This window comes from Rhodamnia argentea, chromosome 1 (assembly GCF_020921035.1).
Source record: "Rhodamnia argentea isolate NSW1041297 chromosome 1, ASM2092103v1, whole genome shotgun sequence".
NCBI classification, from domain to species: domain Eukaryota; kingdom Viridiplantae; phylum Streptophyta; class Magnoliopsida; order Myrtales; family Myrtaceae; genus Rhodamnia; species Rhodamnia argentea.
The window spans coordinates 36,937,363-36,954,410 of record NC_063150.1 but is presented as its reverse complement, the minus strand read 5'-3'; the positions used below and the strand labels follow the sequence as shown (position 1 = coordinate 36,954,410).

At 39.7% G+C, this 17,048-nt stretch overlaps 2 protein-coding genes across 2 annotated transcripts; both read left to right on the top strand.

Annotated features, from left to right (window-relative positions):
• Nucleotides 1-49: 49 nt before the first annotated feature.
• On the top strand, nucleotides 50-3,703 carry LOC115755127 (uncharacterized protein At1g10890-like). Its single transcript, XM_030694422.2, has 4 exons — nucleotides 50-252; nucleotides 702-917; nucleotides 2,065-2,284; nucleotides 3,197-3,703. Exons 1-4 carry the CDS (start codon nucleotides 125-127, stop codon nucleotides 3,452-3,454), a joined length of 822 nt encoding a protein of 273 aa, XP_030550282.1. The 5' UTR covers nucleotides 50-124; the 3' UTR covers nucleotides 3,455-3,703.
• A 3,040-nt stretch (nucleotides 3,704-6,743) lies between these two features.
• LOC115755115 (aspartic proteinase nepenthesin-1) lies at nucleotides 6,744-8,442 on the top strand. The gene has a single exon (XM_030694410.2). It carries the CDS (start codon nucleotides 6,963-6,965, stop codon nucleotides 8,298-8,300), a length of 1,338 nt encoding a protein of 445 aa, XP_030550270.1. The 5' UTR covers nucleotides 6,744-6,962; the 3' UTR covers nucleotides 8,301-8,442.
• The last annotated feature ends 8,606 nt before the right edge of the window (nucleotides 8,443-17,048 follow it).

Here is a 17,048-nt window from a genome sequence, read left to right as displayed (position 1 = left end):
TAAAATGTTTTCCAAGGACCTAATTGTATAAATGGCAAAAGTCGAAAGGGCCAAACTTTCTTTGCTTCCTTTCGTCTTAGGCCCCTGTTTGGTCGGTTGTTTGCAAGAGGAACAAAGGGACAAGATGGCTCGCAGTGTCTCGCGCTCACCGTCGTACCGGAGAAGGCGCTCTCGGTCGCCGGTGAGCCACCGCCCCAGCCGCCGGAGCAGGAGAGAGAGAAGCCGCTCGCCCTATGCCAATTCTAACTCCAGGTCACTCTTTCTCCTCCGACCGAAAGTGCTCACCTGATTTGACCTTTCGAAGATTGTGCTCTCGAAGAAACTTCCCGATTCGCATCTTCTTTTTCCCCCATCGTCTTTGAAGCTCGTAATTGTGTGCGATGTAAATGTTAGGTTTTATCCAAGAGTCCATGATTATTGTCTGATTTTGTTTTTTTTTTCTTTGAGCTTGTGAAGAGATGTACTTTGAGCTAACTACCAACAACAAATGAACATCTTGACATGGGCGTCCTTTGCATTTGAAGTCAACCGTGGGTATTATGATTGTCCTGTGTATTCATGTGTAGCAATTCTAGTCGTATCTTTCCCTTAATCATGCAAGTCAGAGACGATGTCGATTTTGTTACTAGAGGCTGCTATATTCCTCTGTGTTTGTCTTTGTAGTCTGCTGGATAATAAAGAGAGAGTCTTGCTTTATGTAGAAGAAGAAGTACGAGTTCTTCGCAGCGCCGCCGAAGCCATTCCTCGTCCTATAGGCGGCGCAAAAGTCGGTCGCCAACACCTAGGAGGCATAGAAGACAGAGAAGTCCTAGTAGCTCGTTGTCTCCTCCGCCCAAGTCTCAAAGTCCGAGTCCTGCACCAATCGAGCCACCGGTTGTCACTGAGAAGCTGAAGAGAGAAGAGGATGAAAAGAAAAGGTGCTCACGGCTTTGGAGATTGTTTACCTACTTTCATGTATTTTGATTGCAAATGCTACCTGCATTTCCTTTTTTCCTTCCTTGATCTTATACCGTGTCATTTAGCTTAACAATTTGTTTGTTGTGGATGGTATTAATTTCTGACCATGTAGTTGTAGCATATGGTGCTGATATATGTCTAACAGAAGCGTGATGTGGTTATATTTTCTATTAACAACGGAATATCGTGAACATGTTAACATCTAAGGACAGGGGAAGTGTAGAAATTACGAAAATTTACGAGCATGCCACTATAAACCCCTATGCTGGTAACGAAAAAAATCCTCAACAGTATTTGGATGTGAAGGAAGATGTGGAGAACAGATGCAATTAGAAAGAAGAACCTGAAAAGTTGGTTGATGAACATGCTAGTTTCGATTGAGGTCACCATATCGTGATGGTTTCTTCTCTCTTGTCATTCATGCGGAGATGGTAATATGCATCTGCTGCTGGTAGAAGCCATCAGAGCGAGGTGACAACTTAGAGGAAGCTTCCCAGTGTGAATTACACCGAAACAATGACTTAGGCTTTTCTGGCATAATAGACAATAATTTGTATGGTGATAACAAAAGAGTGGTCTTCCAAGCAAATTTTGCGTTTGTTCACTGCAAAAGTTGATAGTGGTTCTTTTAGGACGATTTACTACATCAAGGTGTTCAATATAGTAAATTTGCTGCTGTTCGTGTTTTGTAGGAATTTTGGATTGTCTTGACAGCATGCTAGGCATATGAATATGATATTTTTTTGTGTGCAACAGGTTTCTTTACCTTCTTCTGTATTCGCTAATTTGAAGGAAGCAACCCAGATTCCATCTTGTTAGCTTTCATGATGAATTGGGGCCCCCTATATCTTCTGATACCATTGAAACAGCATATGTGATGGGCCAGAATATTTTCCAACAGCCATGTCAGTCGGCATAAAATAATTTACCATGTGATCTTGTATGATTTTCATATCCAAGGGTGATCCAAATATGGTTTTGCTCAGCAGAATTGCTGTTTTCTATTTGGCTATGGAAGGTTATTTTGCCTTTCTTCTGTGTCTTCTGTTACATTTTACAGTGAATATGGAAATCCTTCACATTTCAATTGTTTGCATGTGCTTTCAGGCTTCAACACGAGGCAGAATTGAAGTTGTTGGAGGAGGAAACTGCTAAAAGACTGGAGGAAGAGATACGGAGAAATGTAGAGGAGAAGTTGAACTCTGAGGAAGTTAAGTTGGAAATAGAGAGGCGGACGGAAGAAGCTCGGAAGAAATTGTTTGGAGACGTTGCAGCTCAACTTGAAAAGGAAAAGGAAGCTGCTTTAATGGAGGCTAGACAAAAGGAAGTAAGGATATTGGACATTTCACAGATACTGACATTTCTGATTTTCGTCGAGTGGCTACTGAAACTTTGTCTCATCAGCTTTGTTTTGATTTTGAGTGGGTCATCCACCTAATAGACCAAGGTGAAATTTTGATATCCATTTGAGAAGCAGGACAGAAAAGAACACCTGAATTATAATCTGGCCACAAAGACTTTTTGCAGATTTTCTTTGTTTTCTGTGTGCAAGTGCATGCTTTATTTTTTTTGTCAGTTTCCTTAAGCTTTGTCGTCTCAAATTTCTGCAAAGTTTTGAAGAAAGCTATGTCCGTCTGGAAAGCAATGGCGTGGCTGGAAAATTTACCTAGTCAGTGACGGCTCAGGGACCGTAGCTATAAATTCACGGATCTTTGCTCTATTTTTTAGGGGAAGAAGTGGGTCAATGGCAGGTGTGATGACTCCTACAGATTTTAGTGATAAAAAGTTTTTCTGGTTGTCAAGATCATGGTGTTCTCAATTTATGTTAGTGAGGTTGTGAATTTGAGATTAACTGAAACAAGAATTGGCTAAACTTTACCATAAGCGTTATGCCTGAATGCATTAGGACACCTTTATATGGCACGACCATTTGGACTGTTTTGCTGCCGAGTCGTCACAAACATCAAAGGGAATGCCTGTTTCCTTTTCATGGCTGTCATTAGTTTAACGTAACCTTTAGTATTCTTCGACTCTCCTCCCGCGTGTGGTTCTTGTACCTGCTATACCAAATTGAGTTGAACGAGAAGCCATACAGATTAAAAAGGGGTGGGAAAGGTACTCAATCCTGACAACAAAGAAGTAATCCAAATGAACTAATGAGACTTTTTGTCCTGGTCTATCAATTTTCATTGCTAACCGTCAAGTAGTGATGGTTTAATTTGCTTTTCAACTTGCCCAGGAACAAGCTCGTAAAGAGAGAGAGGAGCTGGATCGGATGCTAGAAGAGAACAAGAGGAGGGTGGAAGAGTCACAGAGAAGGGAGGCATTGGAGCAACAACGGAAGGAGGAGGAGCGGCATCGTGAATTGGAGCTAATTCAAAGGCAAAAGGAAGAAGCTGCTCGAAGAAAAAAGCTGGAAGAGGAAGAAGAACGAGCGAAGCAAATGAACTTGTCTGGTAAAAACAAGTCGCGGCCAAAATCGTCCTTTTCCTCATGAGCGTCGTTTGCGTGTTTGTGCAACTCTTTGATATATCAGGATGATGACCCTTAACCAGAACTAGTAAGAATCGAAGCAGCTGCCTATCTGCCCCGCCTGCTCCTTTTATATGAAAAGCTGCCCTTTGTATTTGGCATAGGAGAAATATTTCCCTTCATCTTCTGCCATTCGGCTTAGACGAAGAGATTTGATAATCTTCCAAGTCATTTTTGTACTATCTTCGTCTTAGAGATTATCTATTTATTATCACTCGCAGGAAGTTTTAATCCGATTTCACATGGTTTTCAATGTAGCTTGGTCGTATCCTAACGTCTTACTTTGCAAGCATCTTCTCTGCAAACAATCCTCGATCGAACATGATCTTCCCATTCCCTGATGGATTCGGAATCCCTGGGACAATTTGTTTGCCTACTTACGTGCGTAGATCAAGGCAATGTGCGAGTGAAATATTATGCTTCCTCGCTTTCAAATGATGTAGTCCTCTTCTAGCATTGTACTATTTTTCGAGAAAAGGGGAGAAAGTTGGAACGATTGAATTTGCTTAACTGCTATGTTATAAGAGAAAATCCAATTTAATACCATTATCACGAAGCTAGACACAAACCCAGTCACGCAGAAGATGCACATATTCCATTTGCAGAATATCTTAAAGATATCTTTAACGGAACGCTCTTAGCTAATAGAGAATGCAAATGGTGTGTTTTCCGAGCCTTGATCTGTCAACTCTCTTAGATCACAATGAGCATGATAAATGACGATTTAGGGTGCGTTTGCTTCACGGAAAGCTCAAAACAGTTTGTTGTCCTTTATTTGATGATACATGATCGAAAACGTTTCATGGTATTTGGTTCTCAATTGAAAAATGATTTCAATCTGATAACTATACCTTAGACAAAAAAAAAATCAAAATTTTAAATTATTCCATATTTTTTTATATTTTGTATTTAAATTTTTATATTTTTTAAAATTTTTATTTTCTTTCTTTCTTCTTCCTTCTTCCTCTCCACCACGACCGGCCGGAGGCGGCCATGGGCGAGCTTGAGGCTCGCCGGCCACGATCGAGCTCTAGGCTAGCCGGTCGAGGTCGGGCTCACGGGGATCTAGCCAGCCTTGAGCTTGCTGATGGTTGCCGTTGCCAAGGCTTGGCGAGTGGCGGAGGTAGACGAAAAAAGAAAAGGGAAGAAAAGAAAAAAGAAAGTGAAAAATAAAATAAAACAATAAAATTAAATATAAAATATAAAATATAAATATAATTTAAAATATTAAATACTAAAAAATTTAGGATGAGCAATTCCAAAAAGTGTTTTATCTTTTTTAGATCTAGAAATTCACTTTCTTAATTTTATGCATAAATTTTTTATTGACTAAGTCATTTTCGGCTAATAAAAAAAAAGGTGAAAATCCGAAAAATCAATTCATGAAAAACACTTTCGCTGAAGCAAACGTACCCCTAAGATGAGGGAATTAAAAAAAAAAACCTAAAGTGTTATCATTTTCTTAAATAATAGCCTTAAATGGATCTTATTTAGAATATGAGCTCGAAGTGCTCAAATTGTTTCAAAGAATGGCCTAGCTGAAGGGCATCTTTGTCCTTTAATTTTTTTTAATTTTTTAATTTTTCCTTTTCTTTTCTTTCTTTTTTTTCCTCCCCTAACTTCCCCTCCCCGCCCCTCCCAAGCCATCCTTGGCCTTGACCGCCCTCGCCTAAGCCGGCGTCGGGTAAGGGCGACCCTCGCCAAATCTGGCGAGGGTTGCCCTTTTGTCGCTTGGGCGGATGAGGGTAGTCCAATGCTTGGCCTAGCCAGCCTAGGCGAGGGGCCCTCACTCGACGTCGGCCCAAGTGAGGGTAGCCCTATGCCGCCCGGGCGATGGCTTGGGATGGGAGGGGAGTGGAGAAAAAAGAAAAAGGAAAAAGGAAAAAGGAAAAGAAAGGCAAAAAAAAATCATAAAAAAAATTAAAAATAAAGGACGAAAATGTCCCGTGGTCAGGCGCTTGTTTGAAATAATTTAAGCGTTTCAAACTCTTATCCGAAATAAGATCCACTTCAACCCCTCATTTGAAAAAACAGGAAAATACTTCAGGCCTTTGTTTGGAATTTTTCCCTAGGATTATGTTGTTATGTCAGCTGCTAAGGAAAATGGCACTGGAATCGACCCTATTAATTTCCAATAATTGGTGATTATTGCAGAAGCGATTGAAGCAGTAGAGTTCTCTCCATAAAGAAAATTTCTGCATTTGCCATTTGGCCAGACGTTGTCCCTATTTTCCTACGGGAAGATCGATGACGAGTAAACCAGTGCGGAATCGTCATAGTCCCAAGTGAGGTGAATAAAATAATTTTTCTCCGGATTGAAAAGTTTAGTCAAATCTAACATAGCTATATGGACCGACGGTTTGGTCGGAAGAAGGTCGTGGGAACGCCCATTGCTGAACTCATCAAATCCTACAATGTCATGACCAAAGTTCATAAATTAATAGCAATTCGTCAGAGTTTGGGGGAACTAGTAACCTAAGTAAGGAATGAAGCTACGATCTCATGTCATGTTCGAAAGTAGACAAATTTATCGCCTCAAACCCAAGTGAGGGTAGCCCTCTGCATAGCCAAAACCAAACAAGCCCTCCTTGAGTTAGTCCACCCACCAAGACCTTTCCCATCTAATCATTTGATCATGTTAATTTGCACCATTAGGAGACCTAATTTTCTCTTGATATACACAGATACATGTACATGAAACACACACGCTTTGATTGCTGACATGAGATTGCCCACGACAAATTAACTTGGACCATGGTATATACGTTAGGATGCACGTGTGAATCGTGTTAAAGAAATATAATATCGGAGAATCGATGTGGTGCTGCTGAGTAGTTAATATATTCAAGTTGGCTCATAGCTCATTGGCTTAAACTTTTGAGTAAAATTGAGTCTAACTAGATATGATGACGAGTTCGAACTTGGATTTTCTTTTAGCAATCTCCTCGGTGCGCTCCCACAAATATATAATATAGATTGTCCTTGATAAAGGCACAGCAAAGAGCACATAAAGCAGATGGGAGGTCAGTCCAAGAAGGCGAGAAAGAGAAGCGTGTGAGAATGGTGATGCTTGGCCCACAAAACTTGTTTTGATCTCATTTTCCTCAACCACCACGCAAGAAAGACCCGGCCATACCTCCGATTCTAAGGGCGATATCTCAACTTCCATTGAAGTTGGTACATCTCTCCCAGTGTCCCACTTGTACTCTCCACCCTCGATCACAACCTTTTCAAGTGTTAAATCCTTCTTCTTCTTCAATTCCTAGATCCTTATTCTCTCCTCCATTTGCGATGGAAACGTTCTTTCGACACGTCTAGTTCCATCTTATCTCTCATCTGGCAATCTTGCATTTATATAAGACCATCTCGAACTGTAGTACATCCTTTATTTAGAGCTTACCAAGACCTTTCATCACCAAACCTCCCACATCTTTCACTCTCTCCCTTTGGAGTCTTGCAAAATCGATCCAGCCATGGCTTCATTGAATTCGCTTCTACCCTCTATGCTCCTAGTTTTGGCCATAGCTGCTTCCCTCGCATCGCCGTCTTTATCGACGTCGAGGCGAGCGCTCGAGCACAAGGGAGCTAAGCAAATTGGGTTTAGGGTGACCCTCAAGCATGTGGATCATGGGAAGAACTTCACCAAGTTCGAGCGTCTACAGCGCGCGATGAAGCGCGGGAAAAGCCGCTTGCAAAGGCTGAATTCCATGGTCTTGGCGGCTGGGGATAGCACCGAGGTGGAGTCTCCGATCCATGCGGGGAATGGAGAGTTCCTCATGCAGTTGTCGATGGGCACGCCCCCGGATAGCCTCTCGGCGATCGTGGACACGGGAAGCGATCTCATATGGACCCAGTGTAAGCCATGCGCGAAATGTTTCGATCAGTCGTCGCCGATCTTCGACCCGAAGAAGTCCTCCACTTTCTCCGTGCTCACGTGCTCCAGCAAACTTTGCGAGGCGCTACCGACTTCGTCATGCGGCACCAACGGGTGCGAGTACTTATACACCTACGGGGATTACTCTTCGACACAAGGTGTTTTGGCCTCCGAGACCTTCACTTTCAAGGATTCGGTTTCTATCCCCAAGATAGGGTTTGGGTGCGGCGAGGACAACGAAGGAAGCGGGTTCGACCAGGGCGCGGGCCTAGTCGGCCTAGGGCGCGGCCCCTTGTCCTTGGTCTCACAACTTGGTGTGGCCGAATTCGCTTATTGCTTGACATCAATTGATGACTCTAAAACAAGCAAGCTCTTGATGGGAAGTGAAGCAACAAGCGGGAACCTCACAACCAGTGCAATGAAGACCACCCCATTAATTAAGAACCCATTACAACCTTCCTTTTACTATCTTTCCCTTGAAGGCATCTCCGTTGGTGACACTCGCTTGCCCATCAAGAAAACCACTTTTGCGTTGCTAGATGATGGGAGCGGCGGCGTGATCATAGACTCCGGCACAACCATCACGTACATCGAGGAGAGCGCTTTCGATCTGGTTAAGAAGGAGTTCAAGTCCCAAACGAAGCTCCCCGTGGACGACTCGGGCTCGACGGGGCTCGATCTTTGCTTCAAGCTGCCCTCGGACGAGAGCCAGGTCGAGGTGCCAAAGCTGATCTTCCATTTCGAAGGGGCGGATCTGGATCTACCGGGGGAGAACTACATGATCGCGGACTCCACCGTGGGATTGGTTTGCTTGGCCATGGGGAGCTCGAGCGGCATGTCCATCTTCGGGAACGTCCAGCAACAGAATATGATGGTGATCCATGACCTCGCGAAGGAAACCTTGTCATTCCTTCCGACGGAATGCGACAAATTGTGAGTCGTTCGTTCGTGATATGTGTAATCAATACATTGCATTATACTTTGTGTTGGCTTGCGCTGATTTGATTACATTTGGAGGTACGACTTATTTCTTACGCATGCTAATCGATTAGTCAGCCAATAAAAGAACATTTTTCTCACTAATGTCGTCAATGGGTATCACGCGATATTGTGGCGTGCCTACGATCTCTTATTGGTTTTGGCTATGATTATGAGCGTGGTTGGTGATTTGTTCAGCTTCCCAAGAGCGTTCATTTACTATGATTACCTCAATTAATTAAGCCCAAGGTTCAATTCTTGACCTGTGGAGCGTAACTTAAAGGTTGCTCACCTGCCGCGAGACCCTGTCTCTCTATCAATTACGTCATACGTCAAGATCACTTCCGGCTTCAAATTTAAAAAGCAATTTGTTAAACCGACCTAGAAATTTTTTATGTCGTAGGAATGTGGTAATGAATGCCGGACTCCTACAAACAAATCCTAATCTATGTGAAATGAAACATCTCGAGATATAATAAGATGTCCAAAAAGCACGTAGATTTGAAAAGAGTACATTAATTATTAAGCTAGCCTGTCGTCAATAACGTACCCAGTTCTGAAACCCCTTCCCTTCCACTTCATACAATCGAAAGCGCCATTATTGTAGAAAGAAATGCACTTCCTTAAGGTCTCGTTCCTCTCACTTCCTCTTCAACAGATTTATTGACAAAATTGAAGACAAAGAGATAAAAAAAAATAAAATAGTCTCAGATGAAATTGTGGTCGACACCAAAAAGGATGGAAAGGCTACGCGGCATAGGAATAAGATATGTTTGTTACCTAATAACAACCAGCAAGGTGTAAAACAATCCAGTCACCAATGAGTTGTTTGGAAAGTGAAATTTCAAAATAATTCCGCACAAAAAGAACAATTGTTTACCAAATTGAAATTCAACTTGAGTTTGATTCGATTTTACTGATATATAGTCCGGATAAGACTATGCAGAATAAAGAACTGCATAATTTTTGTTTATTTCCATAATCAAGAGTATATAAGATAATTATAAGCTTTACAAGATAACTTTTTAACACATCCGAAAACGGTCAACTAAACTCTTTGTTATTTTTCGACCAAAAAAAAAAAAAAAAGCTCCTCGTTATTTGGCAAAGCAAATTGACACGCTTATATCGGCATAGGGACACCTTAAGTGTCAATATTTGTGTACAACGCTCACTTTGATGCTAATCTTTTTTTTTTTTATCATTTAAGTGCCAAATTGAAGGAAAAACGATCACTGTAGCGCCAATGACAAGAAATTCCGGCTACCTCACCCGAGTTGGTAATTAAATTATCATTTTTCAAAAAAATTGGCCCTTAAACGATCCAAAAAACGATCACTTTAGTATCTAATCGGAGAAAAAATAACCATTTTAGTGTCAACGGCAAGAAATTCCGATGATCTCACTGGAGTTGGCACTTAAAGAATTGTTTTTCAAAAAAATTGGTACTTAAGTGATCCAAAAATAATATTGGCACCAAAGTGAGCATTGTACACAAATATTGATATTTGAGGTGTCCTTTTACACGCTTATATCATACATTAATTTTGGGCGTAAATCCTCAATCGCGCACACTGCTCCATCCGATGTCTCAACCTATTTCAACCGATGATGAGTAGTACATCATTCGATTGTGTCAACTGCATATATGGAGAAATCAGAGGGATTTTGTCCTTAGGATTCATTTGAAACAACGCTGTCTTTACATAGGTCATGCGCACAATTTTTTTTTCTTCTTCATCTATAAACTAAGCAAAACAAGGATGAACAGGTGGGACAGTAGTCTTGGCAAGACAACATTACGACATATTCATGTCCTCTTACCCTAGGAAATAAACCAAACCAGCCTCTCGAAATCATAAAGACAATGCAAACGAGGCAATGAATTAGGTCGAAACAGGCTAAAAACAGTGAGCTTATCCTCGAAATTGGGCCTCCGAGCATTGGGACACGGAAGATCTTGAGGGTCCATCGTGTTAAGATTAGACACACAAACACAACGAAATAGAGACGATTTTTTTTGTCGAAAGAGACACGATTTATCCTGATTCATCCTTAATCTAGGACTCTATTTAGTTGAGAATTTCACTATAATTAAAACCTTCCACGTCTCTATTGCAACTCTTAATTATAAGAAAAAGAGATTATATGTAACAGTAGTTATTCATGAGCCCAAATCCAAACTATTAATAAAATATGTGTTCAACATATAAAAGCCCTGCGCTATCCCTTGAGACTTCGTCGGAGCGACCCCCGGACCCTCGCCCGTTTACCAGGAAGTGAGACCGGTGCTTTCCTGTGGATATGGACTACGAATCATAATTAAACCCAGTGTGGATGGTCTGTAGTTGTACCAAGTCAAAAGTAGTTCTGGGACGATGAAACAAAGAAAGAACAAGTTCTCGTTATGGGCCAGTCTATTAGAGTTCTCCTTACTGATTCCATCAGATCAAAAGCTACGGACGTATAAAAAGCCATGGACTGCGAGTTCCTACCGTGGGACATGCCTATTTTGGCCCTCGCCGATCTGATCAACCGAGAAACTCGTCGGCAAGCACTTGCGCGTCGATCTAATTCCATAGACCAGCTAATCTCACAAGGTTAATCTACTTTCTCTGCATAAGTCTGGCTTAGTTGTCTTCCCGATTGAGCATAGTGGATCGGTAATTCAGTCCGTCTCTCTCTGATAGTAGAGTAGTCCTACCCAGTAACAGCATAGTGAAAGTCGGGTTGCTTTAGCTTTTTACAGATCCGATGGTATCATATCATTGAGAAATGGCTGCATTTAGCTCACTGAGTGTATATGGTGCCCAACAATTCTAAGCACAGTTGGTCCATCAGCAATATCCTAAATTTGTCTCTCATCGTTAATTACACCGCAGATTTCGCTCTAAAATTGTCAATTTTCCTGTTTTCCCGACCCTTTTACGAGATTAGCTTATGTCAATCTTAAAATGATAATCACCTCTCAGCATGCGTGCACAGTTGCTTAGATTATTATTTCTTTTTCCTATAATTAGTCATTCACGGCGAAATTATTCATAGTCAATGTGCGTACATGTTTGAGATTACATTCCTTATCGGCGAAAACTATCTGAAACGAATACGTGTCCGCTCGTGTACTATTATCGTGGGGCTATATTACAGGGACATTCTCGACAAACAAAAGTCAGATCTTACTTGATAAATGAGCAAGTCAAATTAAAATCTAGGTAGGCCAAGGATGGTCCCCAAACCAAGCTAAGGGATGTGATGCTTGTGGATGTCAAATCTTGAATATTCTCTCTCTTTCTCTCTCGCTGGTGACTGAAGTGAAGGGGAGGTACAGCAGGATCCTCATTTCATGGTTCCCACGAAAGTCTCCTGCTGATTAGCCTTTCTTTTCAGAACCGAAAGTACAGTACTCTCAATCGAGAAGAGAAAATCCTCTCTTCCTGGCCTCTCACTTATCTCAGACTGAGAGCACGAGAGAGAGAGAGAGAGAGAGAGAGAGAGAGAGAGAGAGAGTGCGTGTCATTCGTTCAAGCCTCCATTCAAAATGGTCTTCTTCTTCTTCTTCTTTTTCCTCTTTGTGGTGGCTAAATGATCTTTGGAACAAGAAAAGGTGACAGATATTTTCGTCCTTTCCAATCTGATTCTGGTACTCTAGAGAGAAAAAAAGATGTTTGGTATCAAATTTATGGTGGGTAGGACTTTGGCGGGTCAATATTCAATGCTTGTGTCTGTTGTTTTATAGATTTCGGCCAAAGGGGTACTGCACTATATGCATGTACTCAAGTTAGTGCCCTTTGAGTTAGGCTTCACGTGAGATCCCTACTTTTACAAGGGTTAAGTATGAAAGTTTGCTGCCAATCCTTTCATAAATTCAACTCATGGATAATAAGATACGAACCCCATATATATTGTTGCTTTTTGTTATTAAAGATTACAAACTAAATGAACATTTCTTTTCGTTGTGAAAAAGGTACAAATCCCAATGAAAATTACTCATCATGGATAAGTTTCACAGAGAAAAGGGGGAGAAGTGGACCAAAAGTGCCAAAAGTTATGTACGGCACTCACTTTAGTGCCAAAAGTTTTGAAACAATCACTTAAATGTAATTTTTTTGAAAAATGATCGTTTAAGTGCCAACTCCAATATACTCGACCAAAAATTCGATGTGACATTTTTTTTATTAAAATCTAAAGCTCACATGACTTGTCGAAGGTCTAGTCGGTAATAAATAAAATATCAAAAATATCAAAAAAATAAAAATACAATTTTAATTAGATTAACAAAAGTTAAAACAAGCTAAAATTAAGCTAGAAATAATAAATAAATAAATAAGAGGGGAGTGCATAGGAGGCGAGGGCTTGTATAGCCCTCACGGCCACCCCACCATCGCCGGTAAAGGGCGACGAGGGTCAATGACCCTCGCATAATCTGGTGAGGCGGTGGCGACGAGGGTCGTGCAAGCTATAGCATTCTTCGATATTACTTCTTTATATCGAAATGTTATTAGATATTGAATAAGGTTATTATTAACATTTTTTCTATTTTGTTCAGTAGCTTTTGTTATGTGAAACGATTAAGCAAAGCAAAAACTCTTTGTGGCACAACAATAGTGGGAGTCGGTATACGTTATGGCAGGATTTGGAAAAGAACCCTTTTGGCCTGCTTCATCGAAAAAGAACAGAAAAGAGAGGAAAAAGTAGAATAAATTAGATCCCAGGAAAATCGGACCTTCCACCAATTGCAAGAAGGCTAGTCAATTTTTGCGAAATTCCCGACTCTTCTCGTGGATCATTCCATTGTTTGGCACCGACCAAGTTCATATGTACCTACATAAAGATAGAAGAATATAACTTATTCGTAATGTGATACTATTCTTTGCATCTCTTATTGGTTATTTTGTGTAGTAAATACAAAAAAACCAAAAAAAAGATTCGATTGTCGACAGTGCATATGTCCTTTTCCTGAATTTCGCAATGAGATTCACACTCCTAACTTATCTTCAATTCAAGAAATTCTCATCCATTGTCGGTTTGGCTCATAAAAGAAGAACAAAGCGCGACACGAACTAGACCCTTTGGATATGAGACTTCGACGTGTTCTTATGATTTGTACACCAGTGCGCGATGGTCGATTCGATGACACTATACCCTTGGACCAACCCCAAAATTCAATTCAAGTCCTCATTACAAAGTCCACAACCCCACAAGAGAGAGATAAGGAAAGGGTGGTGTGTGGATCACAAAGATTTGAAGAGGGAGGAGGCATTTTGGGGATCAAAAGAAGGAGAGTGCGCCACTACCGACCAATGGCCGGTGAGTCATGACTCCATAAGAATCGCTCCATCTATTTATAAAATACATACATCATTATCAACTTCATTATGAATCGCTACATATGTTGTCCAAATCACTTTAGCATGGTCCCATCCGTCCCCCCATTCCTTTTCCTTCTATTCCCTCTTTGGAAAATCTGCCCAAATCTTGGCTCAACAGAGATTGAAAGCATTGACCCATCTCCTCCCCCCACTTGTGGCTTTTTCCTCTCTTCAAATCATGAAAAACAAATTGAGGGAAAAAGAGAGGCAAGTGTCAAGAGAAATCAAAAGGGAAAAAGGAGGGTCTTGCTAATTCAAAAAGATTTTTCCCACTTTAGTACGCTCGTACCGGCCTTTACTGCCTCACCGTTGATTCTTCGTCTTTTCAGATCATTTCGTTCGTGTACCTACCGTGCCAGCAAAAGCCGGTTGCAAGTGCATCATCTTTAGATCTTTACATGTGTACTATTGCTCAAGCATATCGATATATGGTGGAATTGCTTGATTAGCCCCAAATCTTAGGAACGGGGACATCCTAATCACTTCTGTCACTCGTATAAAGAGTTTAGTAGGTGATGGATATTGGATATGGATGACCATATCAAGATAAGGGAGTTTTAGTTGTCGGGATTAATTCACATCTCTTTAACCTAAGTTTGTATTTCACAAGTTAATTCATATCCCCAGAACTCGAAAAGATGAACGGCATATATCATGCATGACACTTCACCGAGACTAAACAGCCTATGATGATAGGAACACATCTGAAATAGAATATCAAGCGTTTTTCAATTCTTGTGGATTCTAGGCAAAAATATTTCTAGCAATGGAACACACTACAAGGAATAGTATTTACACATATTCATATATAATTCGTCCGACGACTTTATCGGTTATGTCTGATTGTTGAAACAGAACCCTTCTAGTAATAAAAAGATAAGATCACCAAGTTGCTACGTGATTCGTCTAAAGGATTGTTTTCCAATTCGAGAGTCAGTACACATCCGTAAAGAGATGAATAATACGGTGAATGACATCCTCTAGTAAGATAGAAAGCATAGTTTGCAATTTAAAGATCCAAATGTAACGAAAAACTTAATCTTATTGAAACCACGACCACCCCACCCCCCCAAATTTGATTGCCTCTCTTCTTCTTTGTGCCAGGAAAACGTGGATGTGTCCATCACTTTCATTAACGGACATCTAGGCAACTAATTAACTTGGAATTAATCATGTTCACGCACTGGATGCAACTTGATGAATTAAAATAAAGACGATTATCATAATATAAAATTGAAAAGTGTAAGTGATTAATGACGTTGGTAAACTAAAACCCACAAAACAAGTACAAGAAGAGAGAGGACACATCCGTACTCATCATCAGCATGACTCGGAAAACACCACCTTTTTTTGACCGACTCATACTTTGCATTTAGGCAAAAGCCTCTGCACATCTACGCTGTCGACTACGATCCATCGTCGCCTTTGTCTTTTTCTGGAAAATTCAGAGGTTGCTGCCGTGCGTCCAACTATGATCACACTCGCATCCTTGTCGGATTGTCAGTAGTTTTGCCATATTAAACATGCTAATTAATCACTAATCACCATCGCTTAATTAAACAGAATTTTAGACTTGGTGCGTGAGCAGAACCCACTATGCCCAAAAGTTGAAAGGACAACGATGTTGTTTAATTATTGAAGTGAAAGTTAAAGGTCAAGACCATGATTGCTTTGGCTTTATATACACCATACATGTTTTTATAGCATCAACAAGTCATATTCTTCCTTTTATCGTTTTATTTTTTTCCTATTGGCTGCGTTTGGTCGTCTAAATTTCTAGTAGGGATAGGATTTGATAAAATATGATATGAAATTTAGGAATTTTGCTATATCTTATCCACCGTTTGATGGATCACAGTAATAAAGTAAATATGTTCAAGTCTTATTATGTTCATTGTTTGGTATTTACACAAAATCGATGTAAATGAACCTAAAAATGCATACATATAGACTATAAGAATCTCTTGTAATTCACTCCCAATTCTAATATGATAAAGAAAATATGATCATTCACATTTGCAGCTACGAAAAGTTTTGCCTCCCTCCCTACTTTGATTAAACTTCAACATGAGCAATAAAGTTACGGAGAGAACAAGTTTTGACTCTCTTTCTATTTTAATAGACTTTTAAATTGAACTATAAACCTACCAAGGAGAATTTTCGACTCTCTTGCCGTTTTCATAGAGTTTTGACGTGAACTAAAAAACTTCAAATGAGTGGTGAAATTTCAACATGAACCAGAGATACATAAGAGAATGAGATGAAGATTTCTAGATTATTTTTTTATAGAAATTTCACCGGCTCACATTGTTCAAGAATTAGAAAGATCATTTTCAAGATCGAATTTCTTCATTTAATATCTAGGTTCTTCTACTTCATTTTTATTTACTATTTTTTTTATCACTTTTTTTCATTATTTTTATTCCATTTCATCATGTCTTAATAAAAATTACATTAAATAATAAAGTATGTAATGATATGAAGTGTGTGTATATATGTGCACAAAATATATATTATAAAGTAGAAAAAAAATAAAATTTATAAATACATATAGGAATAACTAAAAAATTATTTTTAATTTTTAGAATTATGATTTAAATATAATTAATATTTAATTTTATTATTTAAGAAGTTTGTTTTTGAGAAAAAAAAATAGCTTTTATACCATGAGCATAATAAATCCTATTCACCTTTATCCGGCTTCTCCATTGGGATAATTTTATCTAGGCTATATCCCATTTTATCCTGTCTTGGGCGGGAGCCAAATACAAGATAAGATAAATATTATCATATCCTGATTTTCATCTTAACTACCAAATGCAGCCATAGTTGAGTGTTCCGATATTTACTCTAGAAAATTTAGACTGGAAAACAGTGTGATTTATATTTAATACCCCAATATGTATGTATATTTTAGTCCAAAGGTGTAATTGAAGGAATTAATACAGCTTAAACTTTGAATTCAGAAGTGACATGAACCGATAGAAAGTCAACTTGTCAATCTGGCCTCTATTCCCTAATCCATGATAATCAACTTCCTAGATTTATCTTAAGCTAATTGTACTCACACAATACCGGTGGTTCTTGTACTAACTTATTGAACTTTCGTGTGGCTCGACTATAAAATTAGTATGAGATGTATGTATTGTCTGCCGAAACTCTTTTTTAAACACACATTTTTAGTCGAAAGCCATTCCACAATACTCAATTAATTTCGTCATACTAGTCGGCAATTTTTCACTTTTGGCTTATTCCAAATCGATCTTACTATACTTTAAAAATGTGCTTTCGATTAGGTGGTACAACCCCTTAGATGATTTCAGCTGAGGTCATTCATC

Excerpts from the sequence above, each read along its gene's own strand:
- LOC115755127 (XM_030694422.2), top strand. The coding sequence starts at position 125 with ATGGCTCGCAGTGTCTCGCGCTCACCGTCGTACCGGAGAAGGCGCTCT. Across the intron at positions 253-701 it reads TATGCCAATTCTAACTCCAG|AAGAAGAAGTACGAGTTCTT; the intron begins GTCACTCTTTCT and ends TGCTTTATGTAG. Across the intron at positions 2,285-3,196 it reads TGGAGGCTAGACAAAAGGAA|GAACAAGCTCGTAAAGAGAG; the intron begins GTAAGGATATTG and ends CAACTTGCCCAG.
- LOC115755115 (XM_030694410.2), top strand. The coding sequence starts at position 6,963 with ATGGCTTCATTGAATTCGCTTCTACCCTCTATGCTCCTAGTTTTGGCC.